Below are 15199 nucleotides of genomic sequence, written 5' to 3' on the forward strand. Positions count from 1 at the left end.
AGAACAATAAGCACTAATGATGTTTTTATACTCTGATTTCTGGATTCCACCTAATTCAATTTCCAATCTCCAGGATCTTGTTCGGAACCAACCCCTGGTTCTGTGCAGCCCACTCCACCCTTATTAAGTGTTGGTGGAATGTAGTCAGTAAAGCCATTTCCCAGTGGTGATTTTCGTTTGATTTTGTTAAACAAGGTTTCAGGCCCACGGTAGCCTTAAATTACTCCTGATTCTCCTAATTATAGCTAAAGTTGACCTTCGACTCCTGGTCCTCATGCTGATGACCAAGTGTTAGAATTATAGGCATGTATCAACATATCCAGATAGTTCAATGGCAAGCCAAAGTATAATTTTTATTTCATCTTACTTATCTAAATGTACAACTAAAAACATTTTACAACAGAAAAGCATACACAGTATATGCATACAGATGTACCTATACTTTATATCTTAAAGTCTAAATGGAAATGATTGTAATTTTCTTGGCTTGGAAACTGAAGCCAGGTAAAAATCTCAATAGATACATTCCCAGAATACAACTGGGGCTTCACAACTTCACTACACATATTCCTACCACTTCATGTGCACCTGGTCTTTTGGCAGTTGAAGAAAACCAATGAGAACAAGCAATAAGCTGACTTAACATGGCAAGATCCAACTACCATCACAGTTCCCTTATGGCCAATATAACTCCTGGGTCCTGTGGCTAAAGCAATCCCGACACTTGATGACAAGAGGGTATACAGGTTCTCTGGCTCTACTTTTAGTTTCAAACAAAGGTCACACAGCAATTGTGAACACTTTTCTCCCCTGTTTTTAGGTTTTATGTTTAGCCTATTATTCAACTGTCTCTTAAGTTTACTTTATCTTCTTGATGAAACAGCTTCAATACAGTCATCAAACCTACTACCTCATTAATCAGACTTCTACCCAGATAATGAACAGTAAACCATTAACAGTAAACAGATTAATGAAAACAAGTAAACCATCAAGAGGCACAAACCTGGTAGTTAGGATTGTCAATCATGGGAGGCTTCCATTTGCCCTTATACTTGGGGTTGTCAATCATAGGTCGCTGCCAGACTCCACACCCAGGGGCTGACTCACATTTAGGGTTGGCAATCTGAGGAGCCTCCCATTCTCCATCCATATCCTCATCCCTGTGGAGGTACAAGCCAAGTTACAACTGAACAGCCAGCCCTGTGCTCAAGATGCTACTGATTCAGAACAGTATCTCAGTTCTCATCCCTAGCAGCAATGATCTTTCATAAAAGATCAATTTTGTTTTTACACAATGAAATTTAGTAAAGTTTATAGAGCTCTCCACTTAAACTTGGGCATTTGGCTGTACTTACTGCCTTTTTTTTTCTTTTTGGTTTTTTGAGATAGGATTTTTCTGTGTCCAGGAATTCTTTGTAGACCAGGCTGGCCTTGAACTTAAGAGATCTACCTGGCTCTGAGTGGTGAGGTTAAAGGTGTGCAGGAACACGCCTGGGTTCTTCGTGCGTACGCGCTTATTACTTTTATTTATTTATTTATTTATTTATGTATTTATTTATTTACTTTTGGTTTTTCCAAGAAAGGTTTCCTTGCATAACAGCCAACCCTAGCTGTCCTGGAACTCACTTTATAGGCCAGGCTGGCCTCAAACCTCAGGGAGATCTGCTTGCCTCTGCCTCCCAAGTACTGTGATCAAAGGTTTGCACCACCATGTCCAGATCTATTGTTTTAATTTAAAAACAAAACAACAGGTAATTCTAAAAGCAAACTGAAATTCTCACCAATCCTCTGGCTTGTCTGCATCAGGGTCTGGGATATACTCAGGCTCATCATCTAACCAGCCTTCAGGCTTTGTGGCCTCTTCATCTGGAATCTTAGCAGGGGCATCTTCATCCCTTAAATAGAAAACACCAGCTATGACAATACTGGCCAGAGAATCAGTCAATGTAATCTCTTAGAAAACTCAATTAATTCATCCTAGAAATCATTTCTAAATCATTTATCTAGGCCTGCTCAACTGAAAACAGCAGCCAAAGATCAAGTAGACATTTCTCTAATGGAACTACAGGAATAATCAAGAGTCAGAGGGAAAGATGCTCAACATACAAACACAAATTTAAAGTTAGCTGGGTATGGTTGTGCACACCTATAATCCTAGTACTTGGGAGGCAGATAGATCTCTGTTAGTTTGAGGCCATCCTGGTCTATACAGTAGGTTCCAGGTCAGCTAGGGCTATATAGTGAGATTCTGTCTCAAAAATAAACTTCAAGAAATCTTTTCTAATTAAAAAAACAAAAACAAAAACAAAAACATGAAGGCTGGAGAGATGGCTCAGCAGTTAAAAGCACTGGCTGTTCTTCCAAAGGACCCAGGTTCAATTCCCAGTACCCACACAGCAGCTCACAATTGTCTGTAGCTCTAGTTCTAAGGGACAAGGCACCCTCACACAGACACGCATACAAGCAAAACATCAATGTACATAAAAATAAGTAAAAAAAAAAAAATATCAATTAAGAATTTCAGAATGTTAGCTTTAAATGTGGATGGTAGTAGATCACTCCTCAGTAACACAACACATGTTTAGTGTACTGGAGGCCCTGGGTTCAATACCTAGCACTGTAACTCAGTAAAAACCAGTAGTAAAAAAGCCCTAGAATGACTGGACCAAGAGACTGCCACAAGACAACTCTTGTCAGTACAAATAAACCGCAACAGTTTTAGCATCCTTTAGTTTATAAAATGGGGAGGGATAATTTATACTATCACTACTGGGTTCTTCTTTCCAGCCACAGTAATTGGTACTTTTCGCCTGTAAAATAGAGTACATAAGTCTCCCCCCTTCTCTTCTTGCAATCGGGGCACAAGGTCTTACTATGTAGCCCAAACTGGTTCCACTTTCACAATCTTTCTGCCTTAGCCTACTGAATGTTCGGGTTACAGATTATTTAAACAATCAGATCTCATTCAGTCAACATTTAGGTGTTCAAGCTATGTGGAATACACAAAATATTTGTTAATACTCAATGATGGAGCTCCAAGATTTACCAGTCATCTGGCTTGACAGCATCTGGATCTGGTATTTTGGGTCTTTCATCCCAATCCTCAGGCTTCCGGTCTTCTGGGTCCTCAATTTCACGTGAAGGGTTTACAGCAGGAGTCATGTCATTGAGCAGATTGCCACTGTTCACAACAGACTGGTCAACTAATATTTCAAAACTATTGTCTGGGTTCAAGACTGAAAAGAAGTTAAATGCAATTAAAAATACTGACTTAAGCATTCATCCCAACATTCCCATCAATCCAAAACAGATCATGTGTTCTTGAGAAAGAACCAGTGAGTAGTCATGGAACAAAGAGCTCAAGGCACTGGGGTGAGAATACCAGTCAACAAAGCCTTAGTTCTGAAGAGCTTGGGGGCCCCAGTGCCATTTCCTTAGGTTCCTAGAAACTACAAATTTAATAAGGTTTTTTTTCCTCCAATCTGGAAATCAACCCTAGGGTCTTGTGCACACTAAATAAGCACTCTTACCCTGGAGCTATTAAATAGCTATTATTTACCTATTAAAATAGTTAAAGGAGCTGGATTAATAGCTCAGTGGTTAAGAAAGCTCTCACTGCTCTTCCAGCGGATCAGGGTTCAATTCCCAACATCTACATGGCTGCTTACACCTTCTATAACTTCAGCAGCAAAGGATATGACAACCTTTTCTGGCTGCTATAGGCACCAAGCACACATATGGTGCATAGACATGCATGGAGAAAAAACACCCATCACATAAATAATAATTAAAAATAAATAAGGGGCTGGAGAGATTGCTCAGTGGTATATAGAACAGGTTTGGTTCCTGATATCCATATGGTAGCTCACAACCATCTATAACTTCAGTTCCAGGAGAGTTAACACCCTCTCTGGCCTCTGAGGGCACTGTATGCAAACGATGCACAGACATACACACAGGCAAAAGCCACACATAAAATGAAAACTTAAAAAAAAAAGTTAAAATTATTACACCAGGCCAGATGTGGTAGTGCATTCCTCTACTACCAGCACTTGCTAGGCAATCCAGGTTTGAGGCTAGGATAGGTCATGTAGCAAGACCCTGTCTCAAAAACAGTAATAAACTTGTTGGGCATGGTAGCACACTCCTGTGATCTTAGCATCTGGGTGATAGAGGCAGGGCCATCAAAATAATTCTCAGCTACACAGAGAGTCTGAGCCAGCCTAAGCAACAAACAGCCAGGTGTAATGGCACACGCCTTTAATCTCAGCACTTGGGAGGCAGAGACAGTTGGATCTCTGTGAGTTTGAGGCCAGCCTGGCTACATAATGAGTTCCCAGACAGCCAGAGCTACACAGTAAGACCCTGTCTCAAAACAACCACAAAATGAATGAATGAATGAATGAATGAATGAATGAATGGGATGGTGAAATGCACAGCAGCATATAAAGGCACTTGCCACACAATCCCAATGCTCTTGAGTTAGATCCCAATAACCCACATTAGGGTAGAAGAGGAAACATCTTCACAAAATTGTCCTCTGATCTCCACACGACAATCATCTACAAACCACAAAGGTCTTCACTGATAGGGGCTGGAGAAATGACTCAGTGGTTAAGAGCAGTAGTTGCTCTTCCAGAGGACCCAGTTCAATTCTCAGCACCTACATGGTGGCTTACAACTGTCTTTAACTCCAGCTTCAGGGGACCAATATACTCTTCTGCAATGTCAGCACCAGACATGCAAGTGGTGAACAGAAACATACAGGCATAACACATTAGATAAACATCCAACAACTATACCACACGCCCTGTTCCACAGTTGTGCTTTTAAAAATTTCTCAGATTGCTAGGTGTGGTGGCACAAGCCTACTCAGCAGGCAGAGGTAGGAGGATCTCTGAATTTCTAGACAGCCAGGGCTATACACGAAAAGCCTATCTCAAAAAAAAAAAAAAAAAAAAAAAAAAAAAGATTTTTTTTCTCAGATTGTGAAAACGTCATTAAAACAAACTTCAACTCCTATTACTATATAAAGGAACAGAAGACAATCTGCTCTACAACTTTGTAGTTCAAATGATAAATGCAACACACTACATATGAAAAAGGAACTAGCTAACCAACAGCTATTCAATATTGAAAAAATAATATTTCATTATAATTTTTTATTTAACAAGGAGGAAACATCATGCAAGGCCTTATGGAATTACTGCCTTTTGAATGAATTGGCAGTTTCTTTTTGCAAACTTCTCGTGCAATAACAGCTATGATTCTCCCCATTTACTGTGCATTTCCATGTTAACTCTACATGTAATCTCATGACTACATCTCAATTTTATGGACATACACAATTGTGGATAGTCTAGAAGATGATTTCTTATTTAACTGTACAATTTGTATGATTAGAAACATACTAAAATGCACTTCATTCTAGGCTATTGTTCCATGTGGACTGGACACTCACCACTGACAAGGCAAAGTTGGTCAGACTAAGTGTCCTCGAATTTTTACAAAGCAGAGGTGCAGGTGCCTGGCCTTGTGGATCAAAACCCTTCAGAAGAATTATATTGATCTAGAAGTAATAGCGCAAGTGTCTGTCCTTGGTATATCTTAGTCTTTCAAGAGATCAATAGCACATATGTCGTCCTAAGCTTCTTCCACTGACACCTCCCCACTCTGATTCAGAAAACAATTAACACTTTGTATTTATTTTTACACCAGGCTTTTTTTTTTTTGTTTTTTTTTTTTGTTTTGTTTTGTTTTTTTTTGTTTTTCAAGACAGGGTTTCTCTGTGTAGTTTTTGGTGCCTGTCCTGGATCTCGCTCTGTAGACCAGGCTGGCCTCGAACTCAGAGATCCACCTGGCTCTGCCTCCTGAGTGCTGGGATTAAAGGCATGCGCCGCCACCACCTCCCGGCTTTTTTACACCAGTTTTTAATGCAAGATTTTAGGCTCAGCAGACTAATTATGTATAGGTCCTGAGAGTCAGATGATTAACAGAAAAAGGCTGTTAATTGACTAACCATGTCTGGATATTATTAATCACATAAAATAGTACACTTATTCTTTGCCTTTTCCTTAAATCTCTCATTGGTTTAATTTCTTTCCTTGTAACCCTTGTAGCTATCCCTTTAAGAGAAAGCCAGAACTTTTTACAACCTACAGCTGTTCTCAGTCACCAATTAAGCTGACCAAGTCTTTGCCAAGTGTGACTCTTATCAGAATACTTGTCCCTGAGAGTTTACTTTGTAGTTTTTACTAACAAGTTGTTAATGAATGGAGATATATATATATTATATATATAATATATATGTCCATAATATATATATATATAATATATATATATGTGCATGCTTGGGGGAAAAAAGATGAGAAGGAAGATGGAAAGAACTAGACAGATATGAGAGAACAGCAGAAGGGACTGAGAGGAGCTAAGTATGAGAACAGAAAAGAAACTGTGCAGATAGAATTGACTGAGAAGAATAAAGTGAATGGACTAAAGAACTCCGTGTGTTTAGATTCATTTGATAGCCCTCAGATTAATATCCTAGCCGCTTGTAGCTTCTGTTCTGGACCCTGGTAGAAATGTCTTCAGGGCAGGCGCACCTGTGGAGAATTCGGTAAGAATAGTCTTTCACATTCCTAGTATTAGCACATGTTTTCTTTCTGCAGTAAACCTGTGACCATGAAAGTTGTTAATTTACACACATGGCATCAAGACCTTCTCAGTCACCATACATTTTCTCCTCTCCATCAAATTCTACTTTGAGCCCATAAGCACTTTAGTAGTTTCCTGGTGAGGTGGGAGCATAGTCTGTTATCCATTTTCATTGGAAGATAGTACATAGGATCTTTCCAAAGATTCTTTATAAAGAAAAGGCTTTTACTGGTAAGCATAAGTATTCAAGTCTGCAAACTTAACATTAACCAGATGATAAGTATGCAATGTCTTATACCCCCCCACCCCAAGCAGCTGGTTTTTCTTACTTAATGTGTAAAGGTGCGTTTTCTTGTCAGTGAAATAGGTCTTCAGATCTGCATCTGGCCTCTTAGCGTGTTTTTCTTCATATACACCTGTCTTGGGGTTTTTGTGTCGAAAGATGAAGTGCAGTTTGTAGTCCTCTCCACATTTATCTGGACCAAACATAATAGTATATGGGGTCTTGTCGTGGAACTGATCCTTAAGAGACAAAGGTGAAGTGCTTTAATTAACTCTAGTCAAAGAATTCAAAAAGCAAACTTTGAAAAGTATATAATACTTCCTCACAAAATTCCATACAAAGGGTTGGAAAGAAGGCTCAGCAGTTAAGAGCACTTGCTGCTCTTCCAGAGGACCTAGGTTCAATTCCCAGCACCTACATAGCAGCTCACAACTGTCTGTAATCCAGCTCAAAGTGATTTGACACCTTCATATAGATATACATGCAAGCAAAACACCAATGCACATAAAATAAAAATAAATCATTTAAAAAACTCAATACAAATTAACCTATTTCTTTTAAAGAAAATCTCATGGCTTTATAGAGCTTGTTCAGATACCAATGAAACATAACTATCACTCTCCAGAAATATTAAAATGCTTAAAAAAACAAAGTTACATGCATATAAGCTTCTTTCAAAAACAAGAAATAAACTTGAGAAAACAGAAAATTGGCAGTACACACCTTTAATCCCTGCACTTGTGAGGAAGAGGCAGGTGGATCTCTTGGAGTTCAAGGCCTGCCTTGTCTACACAGCAAGTTCTAGGCCTGACAGAGATTCTGTGTCAAAAAATAAATAAAACCACAAAACAAAAAACCCTAAAAATTCCAGTTAAGAAACCAGAGATAAGGGCCGGGCGGTGGTGGCGCACGCCTTTAATCCCAGCACTTGGGAGGCAGAGCCAGGCGGATCTCTGTGAGTTCAAGGCCAGCCTGGGCTACCAAGTGGGTTTCAGGAAAGGCGCAAAGCTACACAGAGAAACCCTGTCTCGAAAAACCAAAAAAAAAACCAAAAAAAAAAAAAAAAAGAAACCAGAGATAAAATACAGCTAAAGCGGGGCTGGAGAGATGGCTCAGAGGTTAAGAGTACCAACTGCTCTTCCAGAGGTCCTGAGTTCAATTCCCAGCCCCCACATGGTGGCTCACAACCATCTGTAATGAGACCTGGTGCCCTCTTCTGTATACATAATAAATAAATAAATCTTTAAAAAAAAAAAAATACAGCTAAAGCTTCAACAGTCACCTTATCAAGTCACAAGCACATCAGTGTCAAGCCTCCGTTGTTTGACAGCAGAACAGCCTTTATTTTCAAAAGTCTTGTAAACTTTTCTCTCTTTTTAAATGATGGGGATTGAACCCAGGGCCCTGTGAATTGGTAGGCATGTACTCTAGCACTGAGCTACACTCCAAACTCTTAAGATCTTTAAAACAAACTTTACATAAACAGAATACCTACCAAGTTGAGTTCTGAGGTCTTGGAAAGCAGCTTTACGTAGGCTCCACCACATTCTATTCCATTCTGAAAATTAACCTCATACCTAGTTTCAGAGAGAAAAGCAAAAAAAAAAAAAAAAAAAAAAAACCTATGGCACTTTGAAAGATCACACTTCCCAGTTCATTTCTCCCCAGTTTGGTCACATTTCATCACAGGTCGTATGATTAGTTCCACACAAAGGGTTCCATCCTCTACTGCTTTCATGGGGCCACTCAACCGCAAAAATCAAAAAACAAAACAAAATCAATCGTTAATGCAAAATTCAGACATTTGTTTGCTATCAAGAGGGTAAACAACCACTGTTTTGAAGCAACTTGCTAAGCAGTTAAAAACAAAACAAACCACTCAACATGTTCAAATTCACACAAAATTCCCACTGTCAACATCTCATGGGTTTGTTGTTGTATGTTAAGTATCAACTGAGATTACCTTTTCTAGAACTATCAAGAAGGCACTAAACTTACTGAACAATGAGAGGCTTGGTGTCAAACGTGAAAGGCTTGTTCAGTTTAGCAGAGATGGCATGATGCTTGGCCCGAGACATCAGTATAAGTCCTTTATCACCTGGAAGCTTCGTGTCCTTCATTTCATCTACCTCCCACTTTCCTACAAGACAATACAAAAAAGCTCTCCACTGTTAGCCTACCATTTAAGGTCTTTTGAATGGTAATAAACTAAATTCCAGGATGTATAAGTATCACAATGATCAATGTTTATTTACCATTACATTTACCTGTAAGCTGAGTTACTGTAGAGTGTGTGTCTATCTGTTAAAGGGTAGAACATGGTTTGGAAATAACTGTAGGTATATAACTTTAGTTATATTCATTACACCTAAAGAGGAACTTCCTTTTTTTCCCCGACACAGGGTTTCTCTGTGTACCCTTGGCTGTCCTAGAACTCACTCTGTAGACCAGTCTGGCCTTGAACTCACAGAAATCTGCCTGCCTTTGCCTCCCCAGTGCTAGATTTAAAGGCGTGTGCCACCACCAACCAGCTTGGAACTTCCATTTCTAACATGGTTATTAAATAGGTCTATTTCTATTACATCTAAAGCCATATACAAATATGGTATAATTCCTAAGGTGGAAAAATCTGAAAATATCTCCTTTTTATACTATTTATTTTTCAGCCAAGCAAGGTGGCACAAGCCTTTAATCCTAGCACTTTGGAGGCAGAGGCAGGAAGATCTCTGAGTTTTAGGACAGTCTGATTTACAGAGCAAGTTCCAAGACAGGAGTGGGAGAAGAAATAGTCTTCCCTAGGAAGAGGCCCAATTGGTTACCAAGTGGTCAGTCTTGAAATCATATACATGCAAATAACTTTCTACACAAAGTGAGCAAGTTGTATTCGTATACTTAGAGGAAAGTGTATAATAATAAAAAAATAGAGGCCATGAAGTAGAAAGAGAGCATGGGGTGCATGAGAAGGACTGGAGGGAGGAAAGGAAAGAGGGAAAACAATGTAATTGTATTTTAATTTCAAAGATAAAAAGTTTTAAAAGAAAAACAAAATAGTTTTTACTTCTGTTTGTGATTGTGTTTGTGTATGTGAATACCCATGGAGGCCAGAAGAAGGTTTCTAACCCCGAGAGCCTGAGTTACAGGTGGTTGTAAGCCACTGACGTGGGTGTTGGGAACCAAACTTGCCTTGGGAAAAGCAACACATGCTCCTGACTAAACCATCACTCTAGCATCAAACATCTTTTGAATTAGTCGTAAGGCCATGGACCTAGAGGTTAACCCCAGCGTGAGCATTCGGGCAACACAAACTGGAATCAGTGGGCTTTCAGTTGGGAGGGACGAAGAGAAATAGATCAGGGAGGAGTCAGGGGAGGGGTGGAGTCAGGGGAGGGGTGTGTGTGTGTGTGTGTGTGTGTGTGTGTGTGTGTGTGTGTGTGAGAGAGAGAGAGAGAGATCAATACATTATATACACATATGAAATCCTCAAAAATTAAAAAGCATGTTATGTTTTAAAAGAGACACCATGGAAACAAGATGCCTCTTTGAAATCATACTGTATCTAGAGCATATTCTCACCATCATATTTGGCAATTTCATCATCAGTGTCATCTTTTTTGGCTTTAGATAAAATCCACCTGAAATTAAGACAAACCCGAGTTAAAATTCATGTGACAGTCAACGCTGCCTTGAGTCGCATCTTTTTCCTAGTCCATCTAGCCTACTTAACAAGCTCAAGAGGAAACAAAAAATTCCCAAAGAATGAAATGTAGGGGAGAGGAGAACAGGAATGAAAGCAACAAGAGGCAAAGTTCCAAGACAACGTTCATGTATAACACTGGAGCTGTACTACTGCACATGCCTGTTAAAACGAAATCCCAGGGGCCTACTTTCTTTCTTTCATTCACTCACTCACTTATTCATTCATTCAAAAGTTTACATCCCAGCTGGGTGGTGGTAGCATACAACTTTAATCCCAGCACTTGGAAGGCTGAGGGAGGAAGATCTCTGTGAGTTCAAGGCCAGTCTGGTCTACATAGTGGAGTTCCAGGACAGCCAGGGCTACATAGAGAAACCCTGTCTCAAAAACAAAAAAACAAACAAAAAACCCGGAAAAAAATAACCAAAAAAAAAAAAGTATATTTCGACCCGTTTCCCCTCCTATGAACCCAGGTTAGTTGATTCTGTGAGTTTTCTTGTGATGTCCTTGATCCCTCTGGCTCCTACAATCCTTCCTCCCTCTCTTCAGCAGGATTCCCAGGGGCCCACTTTCTAAAGCTGTAGCTCTCAGCAGAGTACTTACCTCCCACATGTGACACTAGGTTCAACCCCAATACTGCTTCAAAAGGAGCAGGAACTTTTCCAGTATTTTCTTATGTACAAGACAAACTTTTACCCCCATGAAAACACTTACCCTGACAGAGATCCTCTGTCAAAGGAGTCAGCAAAATAAACTTCCCCTGTTGGAACTGGAGCTTTGTAGGTGACCTGTGTTAAACATGAAAATGTAATTAAGAAGTAACATTTTAAGCCGGGCAGCAATGGCACAGCCCCAGTCCTTCAGGAAGATCACAAATCCCAGGCCATCCAGAGCTACAAGAAGACTGTGTGGTATTGGGAGGGGAGGGGCATTTAGTAACATTCCTTAGAATTTACTCTCTTGGTTTAATTTCAATTGTTACAGCTGTCCCTGAATTCAATCCATATGAAACCAAAAGCTGCTAGAAGGCTTAGCAAATATCTTTTTAAGAAGTTTGCTTTGCCTTTGAAAACAATCTTTTTTGGGAGGGGGTTTGCTAGGGATCAAATTGAGAGCCTTACATATACTAGGCAAGCACTCTACCACTGAACTATATATTCCTAGACTCTGGCTTCATATTTTTTGATTTTTAAACCAAGAGCTAAAAGGATCTACATCAAGTGGGGCATGGTGGCCCAACCCTTTAATCCTAGCACTCAGGAGGCAGAGCAGGTGGATCTCTTGATCTTGAGTTCCTGGCCAGGCTGGTCTACCAGGACAGCCAGGGCTACACAGAGAAACCCTGTCTTACTACTCAAAACAACAACAATAACAAAAAGATCTACTTCAAACCTTTGGAGATGAAGGAGTGCTGGTATCTGATTTCGATTTTGAATCTTCTACCTCTTCAATAACATCATCAAGATCATCTTCAATATCAATCATGTCATCATCATGTCCTTCATGAGCCTGAACAGCTGCAGCGCCAAGGACCAGTAGCCAACACAGTAACCACTTCCCTTCCATGATCTACCTGCAAAAAGAATAGAATGTGTTGTCTTCCATTTTAAATCCCATAAAACCTTCACCTGCTCCTTGCTTAAAATCAAAGAATTAGGGCTGGAGAGATGGCTCAGAGGTTAGTAGCACGGGTTGTTCTTTCAGAGGTCCTGAGTTCAATTCCCAGCAACCACATGGTGGCTCACAACCATCTGTAATGAGATCTGGTGCCCTCTTCTGGCCGACAGGTGTACATGCAGGCAGAAAGAACACGATACATAATAAATCTTAAAAAAAAAAAATCAAGGAACTAAAAGAAATACTGTATTTCAACCTATAAAGAAGGAAAAGTGTGGGGGTTGGGAATTAACTAAGTGGTAGAGCGTTTGCCTAGCAAGCGCAAGGCCCTGGGTTCTGTCCTCAGCTCTGGGGGGGAAAAAAAGGACAAAATAACAAAAAGGAGGGCTGGAGAGATGGCTCAGAGGTTAAGAGCACTGACTGCTCTTCCAGAGGTCCTGAGTTCAATTCCCAGCAACCACATGGTGGCTCACAACCATCTGTAATGAGATTTGGTGCCCTCTTCTGGCCTACAGGGATACATGCTGTATACATAATAAATAAATAAATCTTAAAAAAATAAATAAATAAATAACAAAAAGGAAAAGCGTGGGCGGTGGTGACACACGCCTTTAATCCCAGCACTCGGGAGGCAGAGGCAGGCGGATCTCTGAGTTCGAGGCCAGCCTGGTCTACAGAGCGAGATCCAGGAAAGACACAAACCTACACAGAGAAACCCTGTCTCGAAAAACCAAAAGAAAAGAAAGAAAGAAAAGTGAGCTGGGTGTGGTAGTGCACACCTTTAATTCCAGTGCTTGGGAAGCAGAGGCAGGCAGATCTCTGTGAGTTTGAGGACAGCCAGGTCTACAAAGTAAGTTCCAGGACAGCCAGAGCAGTTACACAGAGATCCTGTCTTGAAAAACCAGGAAAAATAGTGGGGGCTGGGGGGGGGGGGTGAACCCTAGGAGAAAGGGTTTTTCTAAAATCAGTTAGTTAAAAGCAACACTCAAGCAGATCTAACTATACCAATATAAACTGGGTGTTCTGGTACATACCTGAACTAACATTCAGTTGGCTCAGGCAGGAAAACCCTAACTTCAAGGCCACCCTAAACCACGCGAAACCCTGTCTCTTTCTCTCACACACGATGTCAAACAATACACCAAGGGTATTCAATTAACCAGTTTATTACATTTATTTACAATGTGCCCTCTTCTTCAAAGCTATCAAAAGACAACTTTCAGGAGTCTTTCTTTCTACCATTGGAGTCTAGGGATCTAACTTAGGTCATCAGGCCTGGTGGCAGGTACCTTTACCCACATGCCATCTCCTTAACTCCTAATCCATTTCTTAACGTTCAAAATATCTTTCACATCTAATTTACAGTTACTGATTAAAACATTAAAACAAAACGACAGAGGCAATAATAATTCAGTTCACACTCAAAGACATTGATGTTGCTGCTGTTCAGTTCTCAAGTGTAGACATATTTTAAAATTAGTGTTCTAAGATTCAACAAAAACATTAAGCTACTTCAATCTCTCATCTCCTAAGCACTTAGGTCTCTGGTATTAAACTAGACTGTCATGGGTGGTAGGTAGGCCTTCTTTTTAAGGATCACAGTTCTACTGAAATAAAAGCTGAGCAAGCTATTAAGAGCACAAAGTGAGCTGGGAGTAGATGGGGCCTGAGAAAGCAGAGCCAAGAGACTGGAGAAAGAAACAAGTGAATGATGTACAAGCATAAACATGCCTTTGACAGGGTACAACTTCCTCTTTCCCACATGGTCACCAAGCCAACCCTGATCTTTCACTCTCCATTACCAACAACAGAATACTTACTGACATCCTGTCTCATGGCTTCAATTATTCCTCTTTGAGGCCACCCTACACCCAGGTAAGATTCCTTACCCCAAAACCCTGTCATGGAAGTCTGCATCTGCAGACACCTGTACATCCTCTAGCAATCAGTTCTTTCTCTCAGGCTGCTCTGCATAGTAATTTCCCAAAACCCCTCACTCACATGGTGAACCTAAAAAACTGATTCCCTGAAGTTGTCCCCTAACCTCTACAGATATGCTGTGGCACTCACAAGCATACAACAACAAAATAAATAAATTTTTAGATTTATCTGTATGAATGTTTTGCCTGCAAAGGTCAGATTCTGTAGAATTGGAGTTATAGATGATTGTGAACCACCATGTGGGTGTTGAGAAATAAACCCAGGTCCTCTACAAGAACAAATGCTCTTTCATAACCAGTGAGCCATCTTGCTAGCCCCACAAACTTCTTTTTAAAACTATATTTAAAAAAACAAACAAAAAAAAAACCAAAAAACAACTTTTTTTAAACAAGAAAAAAGAACGAGAGGGGAGGGAGGAAAGAAACTTATTTTTTCTCTTCTTTACAATGAAGATCTTTACTTTGCAGACAAGTCTAAAACAAAAAAGGAAAAGGAAATGGGCCCAATTTACTCTATTGACCAATTGAGTTTCTAAAATAACTGCCAACCACCTGTTCTAACGCTGAACTACAAATTCCTTATAAACTCTAATACACATATATGTAGACTTAAGACTTTAAGAGGCCGGGCGGTGGTGGCGCACGCCTTTAATCCCAGCACTCGGGAGGCAGAGGCAGGCGGATCTCTGTGAGTTCGAGGCCTGGGCTACCAAGTGAGTTCCAGGAAAGGCACAAAGCTACACAGAGAAACCCTGTCTCGAAAAAAAAAAAACAAAAAAAAAAAAAAAAAGAAAGAAAAAAAAAAAGACTTTAAGAGAGGAGCGATGGCTCAGCACTTTCAAGTGTTTCCTGCTCTTCCAGAGGACCCAAGTTCAGTTCCCAGCACATCAAGAGGATTACACCTGTCTGTAACTCCAAGTTCCGTGGAATCCAACAATTCTAGCCTTTACAGACATCTGCACTCATGTGCACATAACCTCCTACAGACACATACACATAATAAAAAGTAGA

The 15199-nt window shown here is 40.1% G+C and overlaps 1 protein-coding gene across 2 annotated transcripts in view; it reads right to left on the bottom strand.

Annotated features, from left to right (window-relative positions):
* Canx (calnexin) overlaps nucleotides 1–15199 on the bottom strand; it is a 29752-nt gene that overhangs the window by 5381 nt on the left and 9172 nt on the right. For both annotated transcript variants that reach the window (XM_059270443.1, XM_059270444.1), the window contains exons 2-10: nucleotides 12024–12204; nucleotides 11346–11419; nucleotides 10511–10569; nucleotides 8936–9077; nucleotides 8433–8514; nucleotides 6984–7176; nucleotides 3047–3236; nucleotides 1782–1895; nucleotides 1004–1160 (exon numbers count right to left, since the gene is read on the bottom strand). In XM_059270443.1, the coding sequence (XP_059126426.1) occupies nucleotides 1004–1160; nucleotides 1782–1895; nucleotides 3047–3236; nucleotides 6984–7176; nucleotides 8433–8514; nucleotides 8936–9077; nucleotides 10511–10569; nucleotides 11346–11419; nucleotides 12024–12197 (1185 nt within the window). In that variant the 5' untranslated portion in view covers nucleotides 12198–12204. The remainder of the gene's footprint in view (nucleotides 1–1003; nucleotides 1161–1781; nucleotides 1896–3046; nucleotides 3237–6983; nucleotides 7177–8432; nucleotides 8515–8935; nucleotides 9078–10510; nucleotides 10570–11345; nucleotides 11420–12023; nucleotides 12205–15199) is intronic.

Source organism: Peromyscus eremicus, chromosome 8a, assembly GCF_949786415.1.
Source record: "Peromyscus eremicus chromosome 8a, PerEre_H2_v1, whole genome shotgun sequence".
Classification (NCBI taxonomy): Eukaryota; Metazoa; Chordata; class Mammalia; order Rodentia; family Cricetidae; genus Peromyscus; species Peromyscus eremicus.